We start from the raw sequence: 22,429 nt of genomic DNA on the forward strand, positions 1-22,429 counted from the left end.
CTGCTCCTTCAAGGGCTGGGCCTGGCAGGGGAACGCGACTGAATAGCCACCAAGATCCCTCGGTCAGTGTAATGATTCACATTTTCCGCTGTCTGCCATCGTTTTTTTGGACAATAAGATAGTGTCCTACATACACACCGTTAATATCTGCTTGGTGCAAGAATGCCAGGGGGATGCAATGATTCAAAACTCCCAATTCCTCCTCCCTAGACCCTGAAGCCACGGGGCATCTTCAGAGTGACGTGCCTGGCACACAGTAGGTACCTGACAGATGTCAACTCCCTTCTTCCCGTTCCTCATTGCCCCCGGGGAATCCAACCCTTAAACGCTCTCTGGCCATTCTCTCCACCTTTCAGGAGCGCTACTTTCCCTAAAACGGCCTGGCCACGCGGGTTTCCGCAGCTCCACGCCCATTCGCTTCAGCAGCCGCCTGCTCAAGGCCTGCTAAGTGCAGGGTCCCGAGGGCCTCCCAGGCCCTGAGCGCAGGGTCGCTTCCCGAAGACCCGCAGCGGTGGCCGCACCTTCTTAAGGCAGGAAGGCGGGGGAGAGCTGCGTGCGCTCTGCTCGCCCCTGCCTTGCACGCAGGAGCCCGACTTTGCCTGGCTTTGTCCCCTCCTTGGCCCCGAGGCTGTCCTGAGAGCGCGGCGCCCCACACACCTGCTGCCCGCACGGAGTCGGCGGGAGAGGAGGAGCGAGGGCGGCGAGAGGCCCCCTCCCCGGGCTTGCCGGCCTACCCGGCTCCGGGCGCCCCGGGGAACGCGCGGCGGGACCCGGGGTTAGGTGCGGGTCAGGGTGGCACCTCCCGGCCCAGGCCCCCAGAGCCCCTAGTGCTCCCACCGGGAGGCGGGTCCTGGGAGAGGGCTGGGCCGCGCTGCCTCACCGCCCCTGCCGCACCGAGCCCCGCGCACGCTGCCCCGGTCGCCCCGCCGGCAGGCAGGCAGGCAGGCAGGCAGGCAGGCGCCCAGTCGGCCGGGAGGGGGTGCTCGCCGCCCCGCGCCCGGGCCCGCGCGTTGCCGGGCAGCAGCTCCGAGGCTCCGAAGGGGGCGGAGCGGCGAGGCGGGCGTGCGGCTGGCGCCCCTGTCCGCGGTTCCGGCCCGGCCCGCCCCCGCCTCGCGGGCCTCTCTCCGCGCCGGTGCGCGGCGCCCCGTCCCAGCCGCAGCCGCAGCGGCCGCCCCTCCCGGACCTGAGAGCCGCTGAGCCGCGAGGCCGGGCCGGGGCGCCGGCCGGGAATGCCGGGGGCGCGGCGCCGACGCCGAGGCGCGGCCATGGAGGGGAAGCCCCGCGCCGGGGTCGCGCTGGCCCCGGGGCCGAGCGGCCGAGGGCCTTCCGCCCGCCGCGCCCGCCGCGCCCGCCGCCGCCGCCCGGGGCTGCTGCTCCCCGGCCTCTGGCTGCTGCTGCTGGCCCGGCCGGCCTCGTGCGCCCCAGGTAAGCCCCGCCGAGACCCTCGGGACGCGGCCGCGACCCCGCCTGCCTTTATCGCTGCTGTTTTCAAAACCCCGACTTTCCCCGCCCATCCTCTTTTATTCTCCAGCTCCCTCGCCGTCCTTTCTGGAAGATGCTTTGCCATTCTTCTGGGCCCAGCAAATAAAGGCACGGGGGAAATAAATAATTAAAACCAACAAGCGAGCGGCTTCTGGCCGGTCTTGCTAAGGGGTCTGCAAAGCTATTCTCTTGTCCATGGAGCCCGAAGCGGGTCTGGTGGCTTCATCTCAGAATGTGCCTGGTTTTTCCTGCAGAATGCAGGCACCGGAGTGCTTTTTTGTCAAGGCTATATGATGTGGCATATCGAATGTTTTGAGATACTTTATTGTCGGGGCGAAGGGGTGCATTCGGGTGTGCTTTAGAAGAGTATTGCATTACCGGGACAAGCCCAGCGTCCCCCAGATGCGGGCAGGCCGGCCGTGTCCCCCCGTGCAGCAGGACACAAAGAACATTCAAAGAAAACCTCTTGGAAGGCGCCCTGGCCACGGATCTTTCCAGGGAAATAGCTATTGGTATTACTTCTGCAAGGCATTATTAGTACAATGGAGTGTGAAAATATTTTGATTCTTAAGTGTCAGGGCTTGAAAGGAGTAAGGGCTGTTTTTATAACAGATGCAATTTAGTGACTGTTCATCAGTATGGAATGAAGAGGCATGATTTATGAAGAAGCATGAGGGTTTTGTTGTGGAATAAATGATTTAATTCCTATTGCTTCTCCAAAATGTTTATTTGTCCACCCTGAGCCTGTACACAGGATGGTCTGGAAACCGTCTCTGAGCTGACACTGCAGGCCAGCGATTGCCCCAGCACAGGCACTTGACCACTTCGAGGCGGAAAAGGAAAGGTGGAAGGAGCAGCTCGGGGTAGAGAGCTGCTGCACACAGAACAAAAAACAGAAAGCCGTGAACGCTGCTCCGAATCCTCCCTTCTCGTGGGAGCAGGGCCAAAGGGCTGCTCGGTGGCTGGGGAGGAATGGGAACACATTTGAAGGTGTCTCTTGGACCTGTGAGAATTATAACCAGGCCCTAAAGGGGATGGTACAATAGAAGCACAGGGAGGACTTCAGGGATCATGGAACGGTGCCACTCTGCTTACCAGAGAGGAAACTAAGGCAGGGAAGCGCCTTGCTCAAGGTCACAGTCATCACTTTCCCCGCCCCCGACCCCCGCTCTTGGCCCATAGACATATCCACACCTGAAGCCTCTGCAGAGATTTCCCATAGCTGGGTGGAACCAGGGTTGGGGTGACAGAATGAGTCTCTTTTAGGCAGTATACAGCTAGTGCAAACACCTTACTGTAACCTAGTACCTACCGTCTCAGTCCTGCTCCTGTGAGTTCCAGGCCTGTGTGTCCAGAGGAGAGGAGATGATTGTGAAGGGTCTCTTGGCTTTAGTCAACAAAGAGAGCCCATCTGATACTTGTGGATTCATCTGTCATAGGACACAGCAGATAAATGGTTTCTATCTCCTGAGTGCTTTTTGTGTGCCAGGTGTTGAATTTTATATACATGATCCAATCACGTTGTGAGTTAGGCATAGTTATCCCCATTTTACAGATGAGGAAACTAAGGCTTTGAGTTTAGGTTGGTTTGGTTTCAGAATCTATGACATGCTTCCCTTCTGTGCCTGATGGCTTCCCCATATGAATGTGGCCGTCTGGGTATACTGCAGAGGTTGTGGAGAATATAAGTGCTTCTTCTGGTAACTTTAAAATAAATAGTGGAGCTGTTTGTACTGCCCACCCCCTTTCTCTTCTTTAGAAGTCCTTTCCTGCTACCGCTCTACCCCAATACAAATATTCAACCTGGAGACATGAAATTAATTATATTTCCATTCTAGAGCTGACATCATGGAAACAGAGACTTCATCCTTTCACTAGTTGGTATATTGGCTTCAGCCGCTGCCAGGCTCATAGACTAGGAACTAAGAAGTGGAGGGCACGGCTCCTGTGCTCCAGGATCCAGCTGGAAACACAGAGCAGTGAAGGAAGTATAAACCCTTGCCCAGACCATTCCCGGACAGGAAAGGCAGGATTCTTCGTGGATGACCTGCTAGGGGTGACCCCATCTACTTCTTGAAGACTGTGAGGAACCATCTTGGTGGAGGGTGGCTTCCTGATGTAGCTAGGGTGTGTGTAGGGTGCCTAGGTGGTGCTGTTGATCCTGGGAAGAGGGTGCATTGCAGTTGCTTGGGCCGCCCTTCCAGTCCTGAGTATGGTATTTTCACCAGGAGATTTGGAAGATAAGAAAGCTTTGCTGAACTCTGCCATGGTGGTTGGTTCTCTTTCTAAGGAATAAGTAGTGCTAGTCAGAAAATGGCATGGCTTAGCCCTGTTTTGGATTTCCTGTGTGAGGCAGCATTCCCTTCCGTGGCTGGCTGAAAGCTATCTCCTCCTTCAGCCAGCTTCTCTTATTAACTTTTGTTCAGTAGAGTCCACCTTCCAGGTGGCCCCCTTATTACAGTCTTTGGTTAAATCTCTATGTTGTATCGATTTCTTGTCTATTTCTATTTCATTCAGCATTTTGATTGTGTTTTTGTTTTTTTATTTTTATTTTTTATTTTATTTTTATTTATTATTATTATACTTTAAGTTCTAGGGTACATGTGCACAGCATGCAGGTTTGTTACATATGTATACATGTGCCATGTTGGTGTGCTGCACCCATTAACTCGTCATTTACATTAGGTATATCTCCTAATGCTATCCCTCCCCGCTCCCCCGACCCCACGACAGGCCCTGGTGTGTGATGTTCCCCACCCTGTGTCCAAGTGTTCTCATTGTTCAGTTCCCACCTATGAGTGAGAACATGCAGTGTTTGGTTTTCTGTCCTTGCGATAGTTTGCTCAGAATGATGGTTTCCAGCTTCATCCATGTCCCTACAAAGGACATGAACTCATCCTTTTTTATGGCTGCATAGTATTCCATGGTGTATATGTGCCACATTTTCTTAATCCAGTCTATCATTGATGGACATCTGGGTTGGTCTTAAAAAAATTTACTAGTTTGGTCTTAACCATTGACTGTTGTGGAAACAACTTGTAATACTTTGGACTTACTTTTGAACGCATTTCTCTTAAGTGATTAGCCATCCACAATATAAAAACAAAGAATCATGCCCCATTTCTTCACCTTATTCAGAGATAAGTTTTTTAAAAGTAATAGTTACTATGAAATAGATTGCTTTGTAGGGAATTTGGAAATTACTGAAGGGTACAGAAACCAGTCACCCATAATCTCACAGCCTATAGGTAACACTAAGTAATTTTGTCCTTTTTTTTGTTGTTAACATTAAAAAAAGAATTATATGCACAATTGTATTTACTACCATTTCCACTCTACATTTAACTTAAGCATTTTTCCATTCATTAAATCTTATTTGGAAACAGTTTTCTATCCAAATGATTTGTTCTTTTATTTCCATTTTTTGGGTTGCTGTAAGTAATGCTGATGGGCGTGCTGGCTCATGCCTGTAATCCTAGCACTTTGGGAAGCTGAGGTGGGCAGATCACCTGAGGTCAGAAGCTCGAGACCAGCCTTGCTAACATGATGAAACCCCGCTTCTAATAAAAATACAAAAATGAGCCAGGCGTGGTGGCACATGCCTGTAATCCTAGCTACTCGAGAGGCTGAGGCAGGAGAATTGCTTGAACACGGGAGGCAGAGGTTGCAGTGAGTCGAGATGGTGCCACTGCACTCCAGCCTCGGCAACGGGCAAGACTCTGTCTCAAAAAAAAAAGGCTTTGTGTATGTTTCTTTCTGTGTGTTTGTATTTTGTTGAGTATACATTTGTGGAAGGGGTATTAAGAATGTGATTAAAATGTAAGGCCCACCAGGCTGGATTTCTGCATGTTTTGTTCAAAATGCTGGGCACTTAGTGGTTACTCAGTATGTGATTGTTGAATGAAGCAATTTTTGAAAGTTATAACGCTGACATAAGCCCTTGAAGCTTACGCAGTGGCCTTCCATTATCACTTGCATTAGTATTTCACTTTATCACTGGCATTGAATGTTACTTTAAAAGCCTTGTTAAATAAATTTGTAATACATTGTTTTAACTTGCAGGGTTTTACTGCTTTAGAGTTGGCTATTTTTTATTTTGTATATGTAGTCTGAATTTTCTCTGTATTTTTATTTATTTACCTGTTGTGGCATAGATATGTATTTAAATCTTTATGTATTAGAAGGATAGCAACCGTTTTTCCTTCTGTTTGTTGCGTTTTCCCCCTTCCAAAGGAATTTCTTTTAAATTTTATGTAATGTTGAAATGTAGAAGTTTTTGATTATTTTGATTAGCAAGATCTGCCATTTGTTCTTTTAATAATTTTTTATTGCATTTATGCTTATGGTGTGTTAAATTTTCATCTTAATGTGCTATCATTGGTCATTTCTAGGTGAATATTTATGCTTTGTGAGTAGTTTAGTATATTATAAACAAATACTTAAATGTTTCAAATGTGTGGCCCCTAGGCCTCCTGCATCAACATCATTTAGGGATGTGGGGGTGCTTGTTAAGAATTTAGATATCTAAGACTCACCCTTAACCTCTAAATTAGACTCTTTGGTGGCAGTGCCTGGGAATCTTCATTTTAGTAAGTTCACGGCTCATTTTTAGCCACTGAGCATTGGAACCACTGATCCAGATACTGTAAACCCAGTAACTGAAAATTAACAGTATTTTGAAGATATAGAAGTCCTTCCTTATCTGCAAGGGATGTGGTCCAAGACCCCCAGCGGATGCCTGAAACATGGTTTTTTCCTATATCTACATACCTGCAATAAAGTTTAATTTAAAAATGAGGCACAGTAAGAGATTAACAGTAATAACAAAACAAAACAGTTCTAAGTCTACTGTAATAAAACATGAGTATGCTGTATCTCAGAATACCTCAAAATATCTTCAAACCACAGTTGTCCTCTGGTATACAAAACCTTGGAGGAGGGGGACTACCATTTAATATCTTGGAATTGTCTTTTCACTGTTAGAATAGTTTAAAATCGTTATGTTGAGGTCAGGCGAGGAGGCTCATGCCTGTAATCCCAGCACTTGGGGAGGCCAAGACAGATGGATCACCTGAGGTCAGGAGTTCAAGACCAGCCTGGCCAGCATGGTGAAACCCTGTCTGTACTGAAAATATAGAAATTAGCTGGGTGTGGTGGCAGGTGCCTATAATCCCAGCTACTTGGGATGGTGAGGCAGGAGAATCTCTTGAACCTGGGAGGCAGAGGTTGCAGTGAGCTGAAATCACGCCACTGCACTCCAGCCTGGGTGACAGAGCAAGACTCCATCTCAAAATAAAATAACCATTTTTTTGTTACATGTGTTTGTTTGGGTTGGGAGTGAAAGGGTGCAGAGGAATGCATTTTCAATGTTCACTTCTGCCCATTTGGGAACAGCTGCTGCAGCCCTTGTCAGGAAGTGCCTCACTTAATTCTGAAAACAGAACCCAGCCAGGGAGTTGTTAAAAGTCACTAGGGACCTGGGAGCCACAGGTTTTCTATCAGTGCCCTGAATGATAGAGGCAGCTAATTATTGTCTTTATAATTACACTAGGTTGATTTTCCCAGATAGGAAGACACTGTTCTAACTGATCTAATTTGTTTTCAAGTTGTGACCACCCACCTTTCATCTGGAGCTCACAATGTGATTTCTTTTTCTTGTTGTTAGGCAGCTGGATTTGTTAAAAGGTGAGTTAGAAAACCTGGGTGTGTGCATTTCTGCCCATAACTTTGTGACTGTGGACAAATTAGCTTGTCCTGGGTTTCCTTCTCAGTGTAAGATTAGTGCTAATCTCATTAACCCTCTGGCTCCTTGTAACTCATTTCTCCCTGTAGCTTCTACATATCAAGTATCTTGATATACCAACATATCTTGATATACCAACATATCTTGATATATCAAGATACCAAGTATCTTGATATACCAACATATCTTGGATGTCTTGGAATCCACTTATAAGCAGCATCTGTCCTTTTTCTATTGGGTTGTTGTGAGTGTCATTTCTCCTCGGATGTTCTAGGCCAGTGACCTGCTGAAGGCAGCTCATTCTTACCATTGCAGATGGCTCTTCTCTTTAAAAACTCCCTTTGTTCTTCCCTCTTGCACCCATACACTCAGGACACATACTTTGCTTTCTCTTATTCTTTCTCTTTGTCTCTCTTTTTTTCATCTCCTTTGTTAGCTTCAGGCAATTACTTCTCATTAGTGAACATCTAATCTTGTGGTCCCCACCCTCTCAGCATCATCACTGCCTGGTAGCTTGTTAGAAAATGCAGAATCTCAGGGCCCACCCCCGACCTTCTGAATCAGAATCTGCATTGAACAAGATCCCCCTGGTGATTTTGCACACACAGTTGAAGTTTGGGAAGCACTGGGCTAAGAGGTAAAGTGCCTCCTGTTCCAGCCTTCTGGGAATAGGTTTGTTGGAACATTGAAGGCTAAGTCAGCCTGGACTAACTCTGGAGCTATACAAATCTCCAGAGACGTTGAGAGACACTTGCTTTTGGGACTGAGTCTGTGTGAATAGTACGCAAGAGCCATATATATATATATATGTATTTTTTTTTTTTGAGATGGAGTCTCGCTCTGTCGCCTGGGCTGGAGTGCAATGGCCAGATCTCAGCTCACTGCAAGCTCCGCCCCCCTGGTTTATGCCATTCTCCGGCCTCAGCCTCCCAAGTAGCTGGGACTACAGGCGCCTGCCACCTCGCCCGGCTCATTTTTTGTATTTTTTAGTAGAGACGGGATTTCACCGTGTTAGCCAGGATGGTCTCGATCTCCTGACCTCGTGATCCGCCCGTCTCGGCCTCCCAAAGTGCTGGGATTACAGGCTTGAGCCACCGCGCCTGGCTGCAAGAACCATATTTTATTTGACCAGGCAACTAGATTAGAATGGTCCTCTAGACCTGCTGTTTTCATTCATTGCAAGTATTTGGTTGTTAAAACACTGAGATACAGGCTGGATGCGGTGACTCATGCCTATAATCCCAGCACTTTGGGAGGCTGAGGCAGGCAGGTCACTTGAGGCCAGGAGTTGGAGACCAGCCTGGCTAACATGGTGAAACCTCGTCTCTACTAAAAACACAAAAAAATAGCCGGGCATGGTGGTGGGTGCCTGTAATCCCATCTACTCAGGAGGCTGAGGCTTGAACCTGGGAGGCAGAGGTTGCAGTGAACCGAGATCACACCACTGCACTCCAGCCTGGGCAACAAAATGAGACTCTGTCTCAAAAAACAAAACCAAACCACTGAGATACTACCATAGCAGTTGGTAAATAGCTGCTGTACTGAATATTCCTTGCTCCCCACCCCCAAGTACCCTAAGCCTCCCTGCCATCTTTCAGGACTCTTCTCCCAAGGGCCACGGCCACCTTCCACCTCACTGAGATCCAGCGACTGAAGGGTTAATGCTCAGCACTGCAGGCGCCTCAAGGACTGTGCTTTAGTTTTTTGGCGAGGACCATTCTGGCAGGTGTGAGGTGCTATCTCATTGTGGTTTTAATTTGCATTTCCCTAAGGATTAGGGATGCTGAGCAATTTTTCTTTACCTGTTGACCATTTGTGTGTCTCTTTTGAGAAATGTCTGTCCGGATCCTTTGCCCATAAAATTAGAATAGCTCCCTTTCCAACTGTCAGTGCTCATGCTCCACTGCTGTTAACTGTGTTGACTATCACCTGTACATTCATTCTTTTTTTTTTTTTAATCTATCCCAGATCCAGTACTTAGAAAAAAAGTTAGGCTGGGTGCAGTGGCTCATGGCTGTATTCCTAGCACTTTGGAAGCCCAAGGCAGGAGGATTGCTTGAGCTTAGGAGTTTAAGACCAGCCTGGGCAACATAGTGAGACCTTGTCTCTACAAAAAAAATACAAAAATTAGCTGGGCATGATGGCATGCACCTGTAGTCTCAGCTACTCGGGAGGCTGAGGCAGGAGGATTGCTTGAGCCCAGCAGGTTGAGGCTGCAGTGAACTGGGATTGTACCATTACACTCCAGCCTGGACGACAGAGCAAGAACTTAAAAGAAAAAAAAAGCTTGTTAAATGTTGCACTTGATGGTAGTTGAAGTCATAGGTATGGAAGACACTAATGAGGGGGGAGCATGGAGAGTTAGGAGGCAAGGCGGCCAAGGACAGAAACCCTGAAACTAGCATGAAGGAGAAGGGAAGACAAAGAGGAGCACACAAAGGAAATTGACCATCATGACAAAATAGTGCTGTGAGAGCCAGGAGAGGGGGAGAGGGTTTTCATCTAGTGAGTGATCCATCATATCAAATGCTACTATACCAAACTGTTTCTTGAAGGATGGGATGAGGGCCAACTGATCAGAATCACCTGTTAAAAACCCAACTCATGGTCAAGGTAGATCTACTAAAGCAGGTGATGCCCGAGGATTTCTATTTTTGAAACGTTCCACAAGCTCTTTATGTTATTCTTAGGCCTGGTGAGGTTTGAGTTACTCCCTATAACTTAATGGTGGCAGGAGAGTTGGTGGAAGTCTAAAACAATCATGTTTTAGACTTGATTGTGTTTGTAGGTTTCAAGAGTCAGTAAAAATACAGTGACTGGGCCAGCCACGGTGGCTCATATCTGTAATCCCAGCACTTTGGGAGGCCCAGGCAGGTGGATCACTTGAGGTCAGGAGTTTAAGACCAGCTTGGCCAACATGATGAAACCCTGCCACTACTAAAATTACAAAAATTAGCCAGGTGTGGTGGCACACACCTGTAATCTCAGCTACTCTGGAGGCTGAGGCACAAGAATCGCTTGAATCTGGGAGGCGGAGGTTGCAGTGAACTGAGATTGTGCCACTGCACTCCAGCCTGGGTGACGGAGCACGACTCCACCTCAAAAAGCAAAGCAAAACAAAACAAAACAAAAACAGTGGTTGAAAATTTAAGAAAGTAGAAGGAAGGACCTGATGGCTAATTTGCCGAAAGTGAGGAAGTTCATGTGGGCAGGCAGGACCACCCTAAGAAGAGTTAGGAATAAGTCATATTGGGAGAAGGAATCAGAGGGACTGGTGGAAGGTTGGGAGTGAAGTCCCAGGTAATGGGGGTATCTGTGGTGATGTTAGGGAACCCGCCATGTGATTTTTGTCCTCTAGCACTTGACGTTCCAGTGTGTCTGGGAAAGGTGAGCCGTTGGCCTGAGTCAGGGGTGGGGAATCACAGGGCAGGTGTGAAGAGCCAAAGGGGATTGAAGGAGCTGGCAAGAGGTGGTCTGGATGAGGTAGCATGGGGTCTAGGCTGGGTGAGGAAGGAGGTGAACCGTGGATGGAGCAGTGGGAAAGGGACTGGGAGGAGGGGTGCAGCTGAGATCCCAAGGCAGGTGTTGGGAGAGAGGTGGGAGAGGGCAGGAGAGAGGTGGGAGAAGGTGGGAGAAAGGTGGGAGAGGGTGGGAGAGAGGTGGGAGAGGTCGGGAGGGATTGGGTGTCCTTGTGCCGCGGTTCAGAAGTGGATCATCTCTAGTTTTGGTCTTGGGTAATAAGCAGGGTAGGGTGTAGCGGTGGGAATGAGTTGTTGAAGTGGAACATGGAGGAAGGCTTTGGGGTGAATAACTTCTGTGGATGCTGAACTTGCCTGGAGAGAGGAAGAAAGGGCTGTGAGCCAGGCACCAGCCCCTCAGTGAGGGAAGGAAAGTTCCCAGAGGACTGTGCATGGGAGGGGAGGAAGTCCCTCTTGAATCTATCCCCTGTACCATCGCTGCCACCGCCGCCCTCATTCAAGCTCCTATCCTCTTTTCTCCAGGTGACTATCGCGGCCTCCACTTCTACTCTCGCTTCCCCGAGTTCATCCTCCACCTTCAGCGGGAAGGGCCTGCTAGGAACAGGTCACGTCTTTTCCTCCTGGCTTGACTGTCTGCAGTGGCCCCCATGGTTTTCATTATGCTCCAAGTCTTAGTCAAAGCCCGTGCGCTCAGATAGCACATGTACAGGGCAAGAGTTGGGGGTCTAGGATGTGGGCAAATGGGCACGGAAGGTGCAGAATATTCCACATATTGGTACTGAAAGGGGCCAAGAAGATCTTTCAAGGAAGAGAAGGGAAGTAATGTGATTTGGAGGCTGAGTTTTGTCCTCTCGAGGTTGAGGTCCAGCTGCAAGATGGTTTCTCAACCCTAGGCGGTGGGTTTTGTTGTGACAGATAGCCGCTGACTGGGTAGGACTCAGTCTCTTAGAGGGCCAGCCTCTGCGTAATGAAGGGTGCTGTGTGTGCGCAAGGAGTGAAATAACATAGGAAGAGGGAGTGGTAAGGTAGAGGCCATCTGTGCAGGTGAGGACTAGGAAGAAGCCGATCTGAGGTGGGGTTGGAAAGGGAGACAGAGAGGGCAAGAGCGAAGGCTCCTGGGGGCTTGGAAGGGATGGGATCTAGGGCAAGAGTGGAGGGGTTCATTTGAGAGAGGAGGAAAACAGAAGGAGAAACAGGTGGCTTGTCTGGGGACAGAGATGTATGGGGGAGTGCGGGTCTATTCGTGGAGGGTGGGAGGCGAGCAGATCTGGAGAGAGGACAGCAGCGTGGGGGGAGTGGGAGCTTGAGCAAGCACACTGGCTTCCAGAGGAGAGTGAGAAGGGGTGAGTGAAAGAATTGCCAGGCAGTGGCAAGGGCCCAGGTGAAGTTGGAAGGCCAGTCTTGGTCGCAGTCCAGGTCAACGCTCTGTTTGTCCCTCCAGCAGCCTGGGTGGCCCAGAGCCTTGGCGGAAGATAGGCCACAGCAGTCCCAGGGTGTTGTGTCGAGGGCAGGGCAGCTGGGAAGGCTCCTCGCTCCTGGTGGTTTCCAGTCCTTTGGAGTCACTTGGAAACTCTCCTTGTTCTTCTTTCTTCTTTGTTCCCTTGTTTGGGCTGAGGAAGGAACCCTTCCTCACTTACTGTTTTGGGTGCTTGGATTAATTGTGGAGCCAGACAGTCTGAAGAGCTGCTTTAAAACACTGGGTAAATACTATTGGGGAGCTTTCAAAGGGGGAAGCCCCAAACATGCAAAACAGATGATCTTATGGAACCAGCTTCCAGGGGAACTTGGGCAAAGTCCTGGAGACAGGTCTGAGCAGGTGGGAGGTTGCCAGGTCCTTGCTGCTCCAAGTGTGGTCCCCAGATCAGCAGCATCAGCATAGCCTGAGAGCTTGTCAGAAATGCAGAGTGTTGGACCCCACCCTGGACCTACTGCATTGACTTTTTGAAAGCATCTCCAGGTGACTTGTATGCACACCAAAGCTTGAGAGGCTCAGAACTGTGCAGTTCCTCATTGAAGTTGGGTGTATTTCAAAGATTTTTGGTTCTCTAATTAGTGGAGAGTCCATAGCTCGTAAAAATGCAGCCCGGATCTCAAGTCATTGGGCAAAACTGAGGATAGGAGCGGTAGCGGGTTCAGAGCTGAGCTGGTGCCTGGTTGGATGTGCTGCTCAGAGAACTGCCCCTGCCCTGAGCATGGTCACAAGCCTTTAAGTCCAGTCCTGAGTTCCCTGAGCTGACGTTAGCTGGTGTTGGGGTGGTTGACTACCAAGAATTACAAAAGTGCTTGGAGATAGTTGCAGCAAAAGGGTGTCAAAGCTCAGGCGGAGGCGAAAGCAACCCACGTGTCTGTGGACAGATGAATGAATAAACAAACTGTGGTCTGGGAGGAAGTGGGGATGGTTAATAGGTACAAAAAATAGAATGAATAAGTTGCTTTTATATAGGAAAGGAAAATTTTTAAAAAAGGAAAAGAAAGTTAAGAATGAATAAGACCTAGTATTTGCTAGCACAACAGGGTAACTGTAGTCAAAAATAATTTAGTTGCACATTTAGAAACAGCTAGTATAATTGGATTGTTTGTAACACAAAGGACAAATGCTTGAGGGGGTGGACGCGCCATTTACCTTGATGTGATTATTACGCATTGCATACCTGTATAAAAGCATCTCAGGCTGGGCGCGGTAGCTCACACCTGTAATCCCAGCCCTTTGGGAGACTGAGGTGGTCAGATCACCTGAGGTTAGGAGTTTGAGACAAGCCTGGCTAACACAGTGAAACCTCATCTCTACTAAAAAATACAGAAATTAGTCAGCCATGGTGGTGCAGGCCTGTAATCCCAGCTAGTCGGGAGGCTGAGGCAGGAGAATTGCTTGATCCCGAGAGGCAGAGATTGCAGTGAGCTGAGATCGCATCACTGCACTCCAGACTGGGAGACAGTGCGCGACTCCATCTCAAAACAAAAACACAGAAACAAAACTCATATAACCCATAAATATATATACCAACTATGTACCCACAAAATTGAAAATAAATAATTTTTTAAAAATGTGGTCTAGCCATTCAGTGGAATATTATTCAGCCTTAAAAAGGAAGGAAATTCTGACACATGCTGCAACATGGATGAACCTCAAAGACGTTCATGCCTAAGTGAGATGAGCCAGTCATGAAAAGACAAATACTGTAGGATTCCACTTATGTGAGGTCCCTAGAGTAGTCAACGCCATGGAGACAGGAAGCAGAAGGATGGCAAGGGTCTGGGAGGAGGGGGGAATGGAAAGTTTTTGTTTAATGGGGACAGAGTTTCAGCTTTGCAAGATAAAAGAGTTGAGGCTATCAGTTGCACAACAATGTGAATATACTCGACACTGTGGAACTGTACACTTAGAAGTGGTTACGATGGTCAATTTGGGGGAGCTAAATGGTAACTTATGAACACAGAAAGAGTCAACAGACACTGGAGCCTCCTTGAGTTGGATGGTGGGAGGAGGGAGAGGAGCAGAAAAGATAACTATTGGGTATTGGGCTTAAAACCTGGGTGATGAAATAATATGAACAACAAACTCCTGTGGCACCTGTTTACCTGTGTAACAAACCTTCATTTATACCCCAAACCTGAAATAAAGTTAAAAAAGGGATGCTAAAGAAAATCAGAAGAAAATATTATTGGAGCACAAGGATTTTTTTTTTTTTTGAGATGGAGTCTCGCTGTGTTGCCCAGGCTGGAGTGCAGTGACGTGATCTCGGCTCACTGCAAGCTCCGCCTCCTGGGTTCATGCCATTCTCCTGCCTCAGCCTCCCGAGTAGCTGGTACTAAAGGCGCCCGCCACCACGCCTGGCTATTTTTTTTTTTTTTTTGAGACGGAGTCTCGCTCTGTCGCCCGGGCTGGAGTGCAGTGGCCGGATCTCGGCTCACTGCAAGCTCCGCCTCCCGGGTTCTCGCCATTCTCCTGCCTCAGCCTCCCGGTAGCTGGGACTACAGGCGCCCGCCACCTCGCCCGGCTAGTTTTTTGTATTTTTTAGTAGAGACGGGGTTTCACCGTGTTTGCAAGGATGGTCTCGATCTCCTGACCTCGTGATCCACCCGTCTCGGCCTCCCAAAGTGCTGGGATTACAGGCTTGAGCCACCGCGCCCTGGCCTTTTTTGTATTTTTTTAGTAGAGACGGGGTTTCACTGTGTTAGCCAGAATGGTCTCGATCTCCTGACCTCGTGATCCGCCCGCCTCGGCCTCCCAAAGTGCTGGGATTACAGGCGTGAACCACCGCGTCTGGCTTTGGAGCACAAGGTTTTCAGCTTTTGATACTTTGGCTGTACTAGATAGGTTGAAAAATAAAGTTCTGTTGACTATCTGACCTCTAGTTTGTTTCGTTTTAGAAATATATGTTGCTGCTGCAATGAATTGCCTTTGAATAAAAATTTCTGTTTAACATTAATACAAGATGGTAAATTTATGTTATGTTTTTAACCACAATTATGTTTTTAGTTTTTATTTTTAGTTCTGGAATACGTGTGCAGGATGTGCAGGTTTGTTACATAGGTAGACGTGTGCCATAGTGGTTTGCTACACCTGTCAACCGTCATCTAGGTATTAAGCCCAGCATGCATTAGCTCTTTTTCCTAATACTCTCCCTCCTCCCACCCCACCCACCGAGAGGGCCCAGTGTGTGTTGTTCCTTTCCTGTGTCCATGTGATCTCATTGTTTAGCTCCCATTTATAAGTGAGAACATGCGGTGTTTGGTTTTCTATTCTTGCATTAGTTTGCTGAGAATAATGACTTCCAGCTTCATCCATGCCCAGTGGAGTGGGAACTAGCTGGTAGGGAGGCAGGAGTGGACATTGCTCAGAGCTGGGAGCCTCAGTGGTGTTGGTGCAGAGCAGGAGCACATGACAGGTGCTTGTTTTGGGAACTGGCAGTGGAGGCAGGTGACAGGCTGGGATGGAGGGGCATCTTTGCAGGCCAGCACAGGCCAGATCTGAATGGAGGTTGGGGGGCAGGTCAGCCACTGGTGGCCAGGATAGTGGTCAGGATTGTTGTCCTTGGCTTTGCAGCACCAGCAAAGATCTCGGGGCCTCTCCACCCTTGGGCTGCTTCACCTCACCTCACCTCACCTCACCTCACCTCACCTCACCTCACCATCCTTGCAGTGTTGAGTGTTTTTTCTCCTGGACAGCTGTTTGATGGAGGACGGGCCGGGAGACTGGGCTGGGGAAGGTAGCTCCAGGAATGGGTTGGAGTTTTCAGCCTGGGCCTGAATAGAGTCTTAGGAATTTGAAAACTTAGATGGTTTTCCTAGACCCTGGAATTAGGCTTTTAAATATCTTAATGCCTTTTGAGAATACAATATCTTTACTGGCTTTTTCCTGATTATAAAAACGATATGCATTCATTGCAATCATTTGTACTTGCTGTTCCCTCTGCCTAGAACTTTCTCATCTCAGATACGATCGACACAGTTGACTCCCCTTCCTTCAGGTCTCTGCTCAAATCTCCTGTTATCAGGGAGGCCTTCCGTAACCCCAATGTAAAAAATTAGCAACCGCCTCTGTAATTCCTCTGCTCCTGCTTGCTTTTTTTCTCCATGACACTTACCATTGTCATTTGCATATTTGTCTGTGCATTCTGCCTTCCTCCACTGGACTGTAGGCCCCACCAGGGCTGTGTAGTTCGGTGTCGTTTGTCCATGTATTCCACAAATCTTTGAGTGCCTGCTCTGTGCAGGCACTGTGCTGGGCCCTTGGGATGCATCTGTGGACAAAGTTAATGACATCGTGTGTTACTCTGTGGTAGGTGTCATGTGTAAATGCAGCAGATAAACAGCTTGGACTGATGAGTTGCAGCTTTGATCTGGGTGTTTAGGGAGCCTCGTTGAAAATGGGGCTGGATTCATTTGCTCGGGCTGCCATAACAATGTACCACACTCTGAGTGGCTTATGCAACAGAAGGTTATTGTCTCATAGTTCTGGAGTCCAAGATCAAGGTGTCAGCAGCACTGTGCTTCCTCCGAAGGTGCTAGAGAAGGATCTATTCCAGGCCTGTCTCCCAGCTTCTGGTGGTGCAGTGGTTAATACTGAGTGTCAATTCGATTGGATTGAAGGATGCAAAGTATTGATCCTGGGTGTGTCTGTGAGGGTGTTGCCAAAGGAGAATAACATTTGAGTCAGTGGACTGGGAAAGGCAGATCCCACCCTTAATCTGGGTGAGCACAATCTAATCAGTTGCCAGCATGACTAGGATAAAAGCAAGCAGAAGAACGTGGAAATACCAGACTGGCTTAGCCTCTCAGCCTAAATCTTTCTCCCATGCTGGATGCTTCCTGCCCTTGAACATCGCACTTCAAGTTCTTCAGATTTGGGACTTGGACTGGCTTCCTTACCCCTCAGCTTGCAGTTGGCCTATTGTGGGACCTTGTGATCATGTGAGTTTAATACTCCTTAATAAACTCTTCTGTGTATGTATATATGGCTATCCTATTAGTTCTGTCCCTCTAGAGAACCCTGACTAATACAGGTGCTTCCTGGCTCATGGCAGTATGACTTCCGTCTTTACACGGTGTTTTCTCTGTGCGTGTGCGTGCAAGTTTCCTCTTTTTATAAGGACCGTCGTATTGGATAGGGGCCCATCCCTACTTCAGTATGACTTTATTTTAACTACATCTTTGATGACCCTGTTTCCACATAAGGTCACATCCTGAGGTTCTAGGGTTAGGACTTCAACATGGGAATTTTGGGGGCACACAATTCAGTCCATAACAGTGATATTTAAACTAACATTTGAAGGAGGCAAGGGGGCAAGACAAGCAGGTATTGGTGGGGAACGGTGTTCCCAGCAAACGATGTGGCCAGTGCCGAGGCCTTGAGGCAGGAGTGTGCCTGGTGTTGGGAGAGGCAGAGAAGGCCTGTGCACCCAGAACAGAGGGTGGAGGCCAGAGGCAGCAGGCACTCAGGTGTGAAGGGAAGTGGGTGCTACGGTGGAGGATCATAGAGGGTTTTGATCAGAGGGTGATGTGATGAGACTTACAATGTAAAATTTCTTGCACATTCAGTAAAGTCAGGTGGTACAAAGAAGGTGTAAATTAGAAAGCAAGGATCACCCCAAATCCTACCAGTCAGACAACTGCTGTGACATTTTAGTGTCTCTCCTTTCAGACTGTTTTCACATGTACAGGCGCATACACAGAAAGCAATGGTATCATATTCTACATGTTGTTTGGCAGCTTGCTTTTTTTCGCTTCACACTTTATCACGGAATCTTTAGTTGTCAGGAAATACAGATCCACACCATGATTTTATTCGACGCTGTGGATGTTCCACACTTCATTTATCTGGTTCTCTGTTGATGGGTAATTATATTGTCTTCAGCTTTCAATATTATAAGAAAACATTGCCGGGCATGGTGACTCACGCCTGTAATCCCAGCACTGTGGGAGGCTGAGGTGGGCAGATTGCTTGAGCCCAGGAGTTCAAGACCAGCCTGGGCAACATGGCAAAACCTCATCTCTACAAAAAATACAAAAAGTAGTCAGGCATGGTGGTACGCACCCGTAGTTTGAGGATACAATATCTTTATTGGCTTTTTCCTGATTATAAAAACGATATGCATTCATTGCAATCATTTGTACTTGCTGTTCCCTCTGCCTAGAACTTTCTCATCTCAGATACAATCGACACAGTTGACTCCCCTTCCTTCAGGTCTCTGCTCAAATCTCCTGTTATCAGGGAGGCCTTCCCTAACCCTGATTGTAAAAAATTAGCAACTGCCTCCGTAATTCCTCTGCTCCTGCCTGCTGAAGGAGGCTAAAGAGGGAAGATCTCTTGAGCCCAGAAGGTTAAGGCTGCAGTGAGCCAAGATCGCACCACTGCACTCCAGCCTGGGCAACAGAGCAAGACCCTGTCTCAAAAAAAAAAAAAAAAAAAAAAAAAAGGAAAAAAGGAAAAAAAAAACCACTGCTGTGAGCATCATCATGTATACATCTTTACATACTTTTCCAATTAGTTCTTAAGATAAATTCTCAGAAATAGACTTGCTGGACTAGGCAGTATGCACATATTAAATTTTGATGCATATTGCCAAATCGCTCTCTAGAAAGGCTGAAGCAGTCCACATTCTCTCTAGCAATGCATCAGCGTGCCAGCTTCCTTCTCTCCTCCATAATACAGGCTCTTACCAGTCTTTATTGTCTTTGCCCAACTGATAGGTAAAGAGTATCTCCATTAAAGGTGCATTTCTCTGGTTGTTCATTGGCATTTGGGCCTTTAAATGAGGTTCTCTTTGCACGTCTTTCTCTGGTCCTCTCCTGCAGCAGTCTCAGGGCTGAGCTGAGAATAGTAATAATACCCCACAATTATAGAGTGCGTGCTGTGTGCCGAACATTGTGTGAGGAGACGACACAGTGTCTCTTGTTTAATCTCTGCAGCAGTTGTATGAGGTGGGTACTGTAAGGATCCCCATTTTACAGATGAGGAAAATAAAGCTTAGAGAAGTTCATTGACTTGCTCAAGGTCACACAGCTAGCAAGAGTTTTTCCCACCCTGGGGGTGGGCATGTGCACCCCCAGCCACGGTCTCCTCTGTTCTGGGTCTGGGTTAGAGAATGACTCTGTGGTCTCTCCCATTGAAGTGCCCATTCACAGGCTTTGCTTGCAGGGCAGAGTGAGCTCTGTGGACAGAGCCACAGTCAGAGCCACCTGTGACCCCTGGCCAGCTCCCTGTCGCTGTTAGAAGCCCCGACTGCGAAGTCACACCCTGGCCTAGTCACCTAGTCACCTTGGCTTAGCCCACAGTACATGCTATTTTAACATTTTAATAATAAAAAAACTCAAAAAGTTAAAATTCCATGATGAGCCATATTCCATTTTCTCCACCAGCGAGGATAATATTTTTCTTAATACTGAGTGACATTTTCTTACCGCATTTCCTCTTTTATCACGTCCTGGATCATTTCCTTGTGGTTTTGATACCATTTTTGCTTTGTGTTGACTATGCTGTTTTTCTGTTGTTTGTTTCTGACAGCCAAGTGTGTGGTTGTCATACATCTTCTCTGTTAATTAAGTTAGTGTATACCACTGGTTTAAAATCGATTTCTTATTTACTTTGCAATTTTGGTGGGAGGAAGTCGATGCCTTAAAATAAGTACCTTGTTCAAAAACTGACCGTTATAACAGCCGGCTGTCCTACTTCGTTTGTTTTATGCGCCTCCTGAGCCTTTTTGGTTCTTCATAAAACACAGTGTGTTAATGCCTTGAGTTCTTGCCTAGATCTGGTATAAAGTTTAACCTTCTGAATACTTCCCAGAAATCCTGAACCTGCAACTGTTCTATTTTGTTCGTTGTAGTTTAGATTGACTTTACTTATTGACAGCCTTTAGGTTCCTCTACTCTGTCTTCCAATTGTATTCAGTCCCCCCAAGAGGAAAACAAGATATACCTGTAGAATGTGTACCCTATCAGTCCGGATAAACCAGCAGTGCTGTGGAAACAGTCTCCAAAACTCAATGGCTTTCTGCATGTGACTTCTGACTCTCACCGGCAGATCTTACCCTTCGTCTCTCTCCTGTACCTTTTGCATCTCGTCTGGCTCTGGGATGTGTGCTTGCCTGGATCCTGCTTTTCGTTCTTCCATCATTGTTTTGGGTTTGCCAGTGCCAGAAGGCATGCCTGCAGGCAGACCAGTTGTGTGGTGGTTCCATGCCCACATGTCTGCATGACTCAGCCAACGCTGATGGAGCACTCACTGCCATGTGCTGAGCACCGTGCTGGATGTTGGGATATTAAGAGAAATACGGCAGTCAGTCATGGCCCTCTAGCAACTCCGTCTACAAGGGGAAGTAGTTTTGTACATAAATGACTATCCAGTGGCATGTGAAGGGCTACTGTAGAGGACTGCAGCGATGATACAAAGAGGACAGTAACTGTTGGTGGATGTAGGACCGCAGAACTGTGGGGGATGTTTGAAGATGGATATGAGATGGAACATTCTTTTGATGCTAAAGGGGAGCCTCATTTCAGTTATCTATTGCACATAACAAATCACCCCGAAACGGAATGGTTTAAAACAGTAATGGTTTATCATTTCTCATGATTCTGCGGGTCAGGAATTTGGACAGGTCTCGGATGGGTAATTCTCCTGCTCCATGAAACTCAGCTGGGGTCACTGACTTGGCTGCGTTCAGCTGGCTCCAGGACTGGGCTGGAAGGCTGAGGCTGTTTCACATCCCCTCCTATCTTGGTGTTGCACCGCATGCCCTCCCTCCCTCTTCCCAGGTGGCCAGCTTGGATTTCCTTATAGTAGGACTTCATGTGGGGCTGCTGGCTTCTGAGGGGAATGAAACAGGAGCTAGCAGCCCTCATAAGATCCGGGGCTCAAAAGTTGTCTCTGCTGCATTCTGCTGGTCAGAGAAAATCACAAGGCTAGTCTACAAGGGGCAGGAGGAAATAGGGCTACCCATTGATGGGTGGTGAAATAGCAGAGGCATTGACATTGATGGTGGTTGTCTTTGGAGATTAGGAGCTAATAAGCACAAAATGTTTGAAGGTAATGGAGAGAAAAGATAGAATTACTTGAGAAAACTCTCAGAGAAGACTAGGATAAATGATAATCATAATAGACATAATAGGTAACGAAAATTTAATGTGCGCTTATGTCAGGCGTTCTTCTAGGGAGTTGATATGTATTAATTGTATCAAGCCATTTAATCCTGATAACCCTATCCAGTACAATTATAAGGCGATGAAGTAACTCACCTTAGGTCACACAGCTGATAACTGAGAGAGGAGAGATTCACACTCCAGTGCATCCTTGCGCAGGGAGAATGGCGTCGCTTCCACTGAGACGGGTGGGAACGGGGAGTGATGGCTACAGGTTTGGGTGCGTGCAGGTAAGGGGGCGGGAGAACGATGCTATTGAGGAAGTTGATGTCTGGTAGCTTTTTTCTTTTTTTCTTTTCTTTTCTTTTCTTTTTTTAAGAGACAGGGCCTCTATCTGTCACCTAGGCTGGAGTGCAGTGGCATGATCATCTCCCGCTGCAGCCTTGAACCCCTGAGATCAAGCAGTTCTCCTGCCTCAGCTTCCCAAAGTGCTGGGACCACAGGCATGAGCCACTGTGCCTGGCCACATTTTTCTTTTTGATGGTGGCATGGTCATCACTTAAGTGAGATGGGGCAGGAGCAGGTCAGTTACCATGAAAAAAGTAGTTTATAATTATAGTATCTGTGAATCACAGAAGAAGGAACAGAGCAGGAGGCTGTGAAAGGACTGTTGAGTGGGCCAGGCCTGGGGGAGGTGAGGACCTTTTGTGTACAGCAGCAGCCTCCCTGTTGGGGGGTGATAGCCTCGTGTCGGGGTAGGGAAAGCGCATCATGGGGCCGATCCCAAAGTGGCTCTCTCAGCCCACAGTAGGAGTCTAATAGATCTATTTTCTGCCCAGCTGCTGTGTTTGCCTCAGGTCTCACAACACTTCCCCCAGTAGCTTTCAAAATGCAGCATTTCCGTCATAGACTTCAAAAGAAGAACGCCGAGATCTCCTGGCGTGGAGCCTTCCTATGTTCTTTGACCTTTAATTGGGTGCCTTCCAAGTGCCAAACTTCAAGTCTTGAGACTGTGCCGAGGACAACAGGAGCAACTTAGAATGAGATTTTAACCACCCAGTGTGTGCCTAGAGGAGACCCCACTCTGGTGGGCAAGAGGATGTGGGCATTGACCGTCACCCAGATCCAAGTGAGGGACAGATGG

At 47.9% G+C, this 22,429-nt stretch overlaps 1 protein-coding gene across 2 annotated transcripts in view; it reads left to right on the forward strand.

The window, feature by feature from the left end:
• Positions 1–1,180: 1,180 nt before the first annotated feature.
• KIAA1549 (KIAA1549 ortholog) overlaps positions 1,181–22,429 on the forward strand; it is a 144,653-nt gene continuing 123,404 nt past the window's right edge. For both annotated transcript variants that reach the window (XM_030933292.1, XM_030933293.1), the window contains exon 1: positions 1,181–1,425. In XM_030933292.1, coding sequence (XP_030789152.1) covers positions 1,230–1,425 — 196 coding nt within the window. In that variant the 5' untranslated portion in view covers positions 1,181–1,229. The remainder of the gene's footprint in view (positions 1,426–22,429) is intronic.

The sequence above is a fragment of the Rhinopithecus roxellana genome, chromosome 6 (genome assembly GCF_007565055.1).
Source record: "Rhinopithecus roxellana isolate Shanxi Qingling chromosome 6, ASM756505v1, whole genome shotgun sequence".
NCBI lineage: Eukaryota > Metazoa > Chordata > Mammalia > Primates > Cercopithecidae > Rhinopithecus > Rhinopithecus roxellana.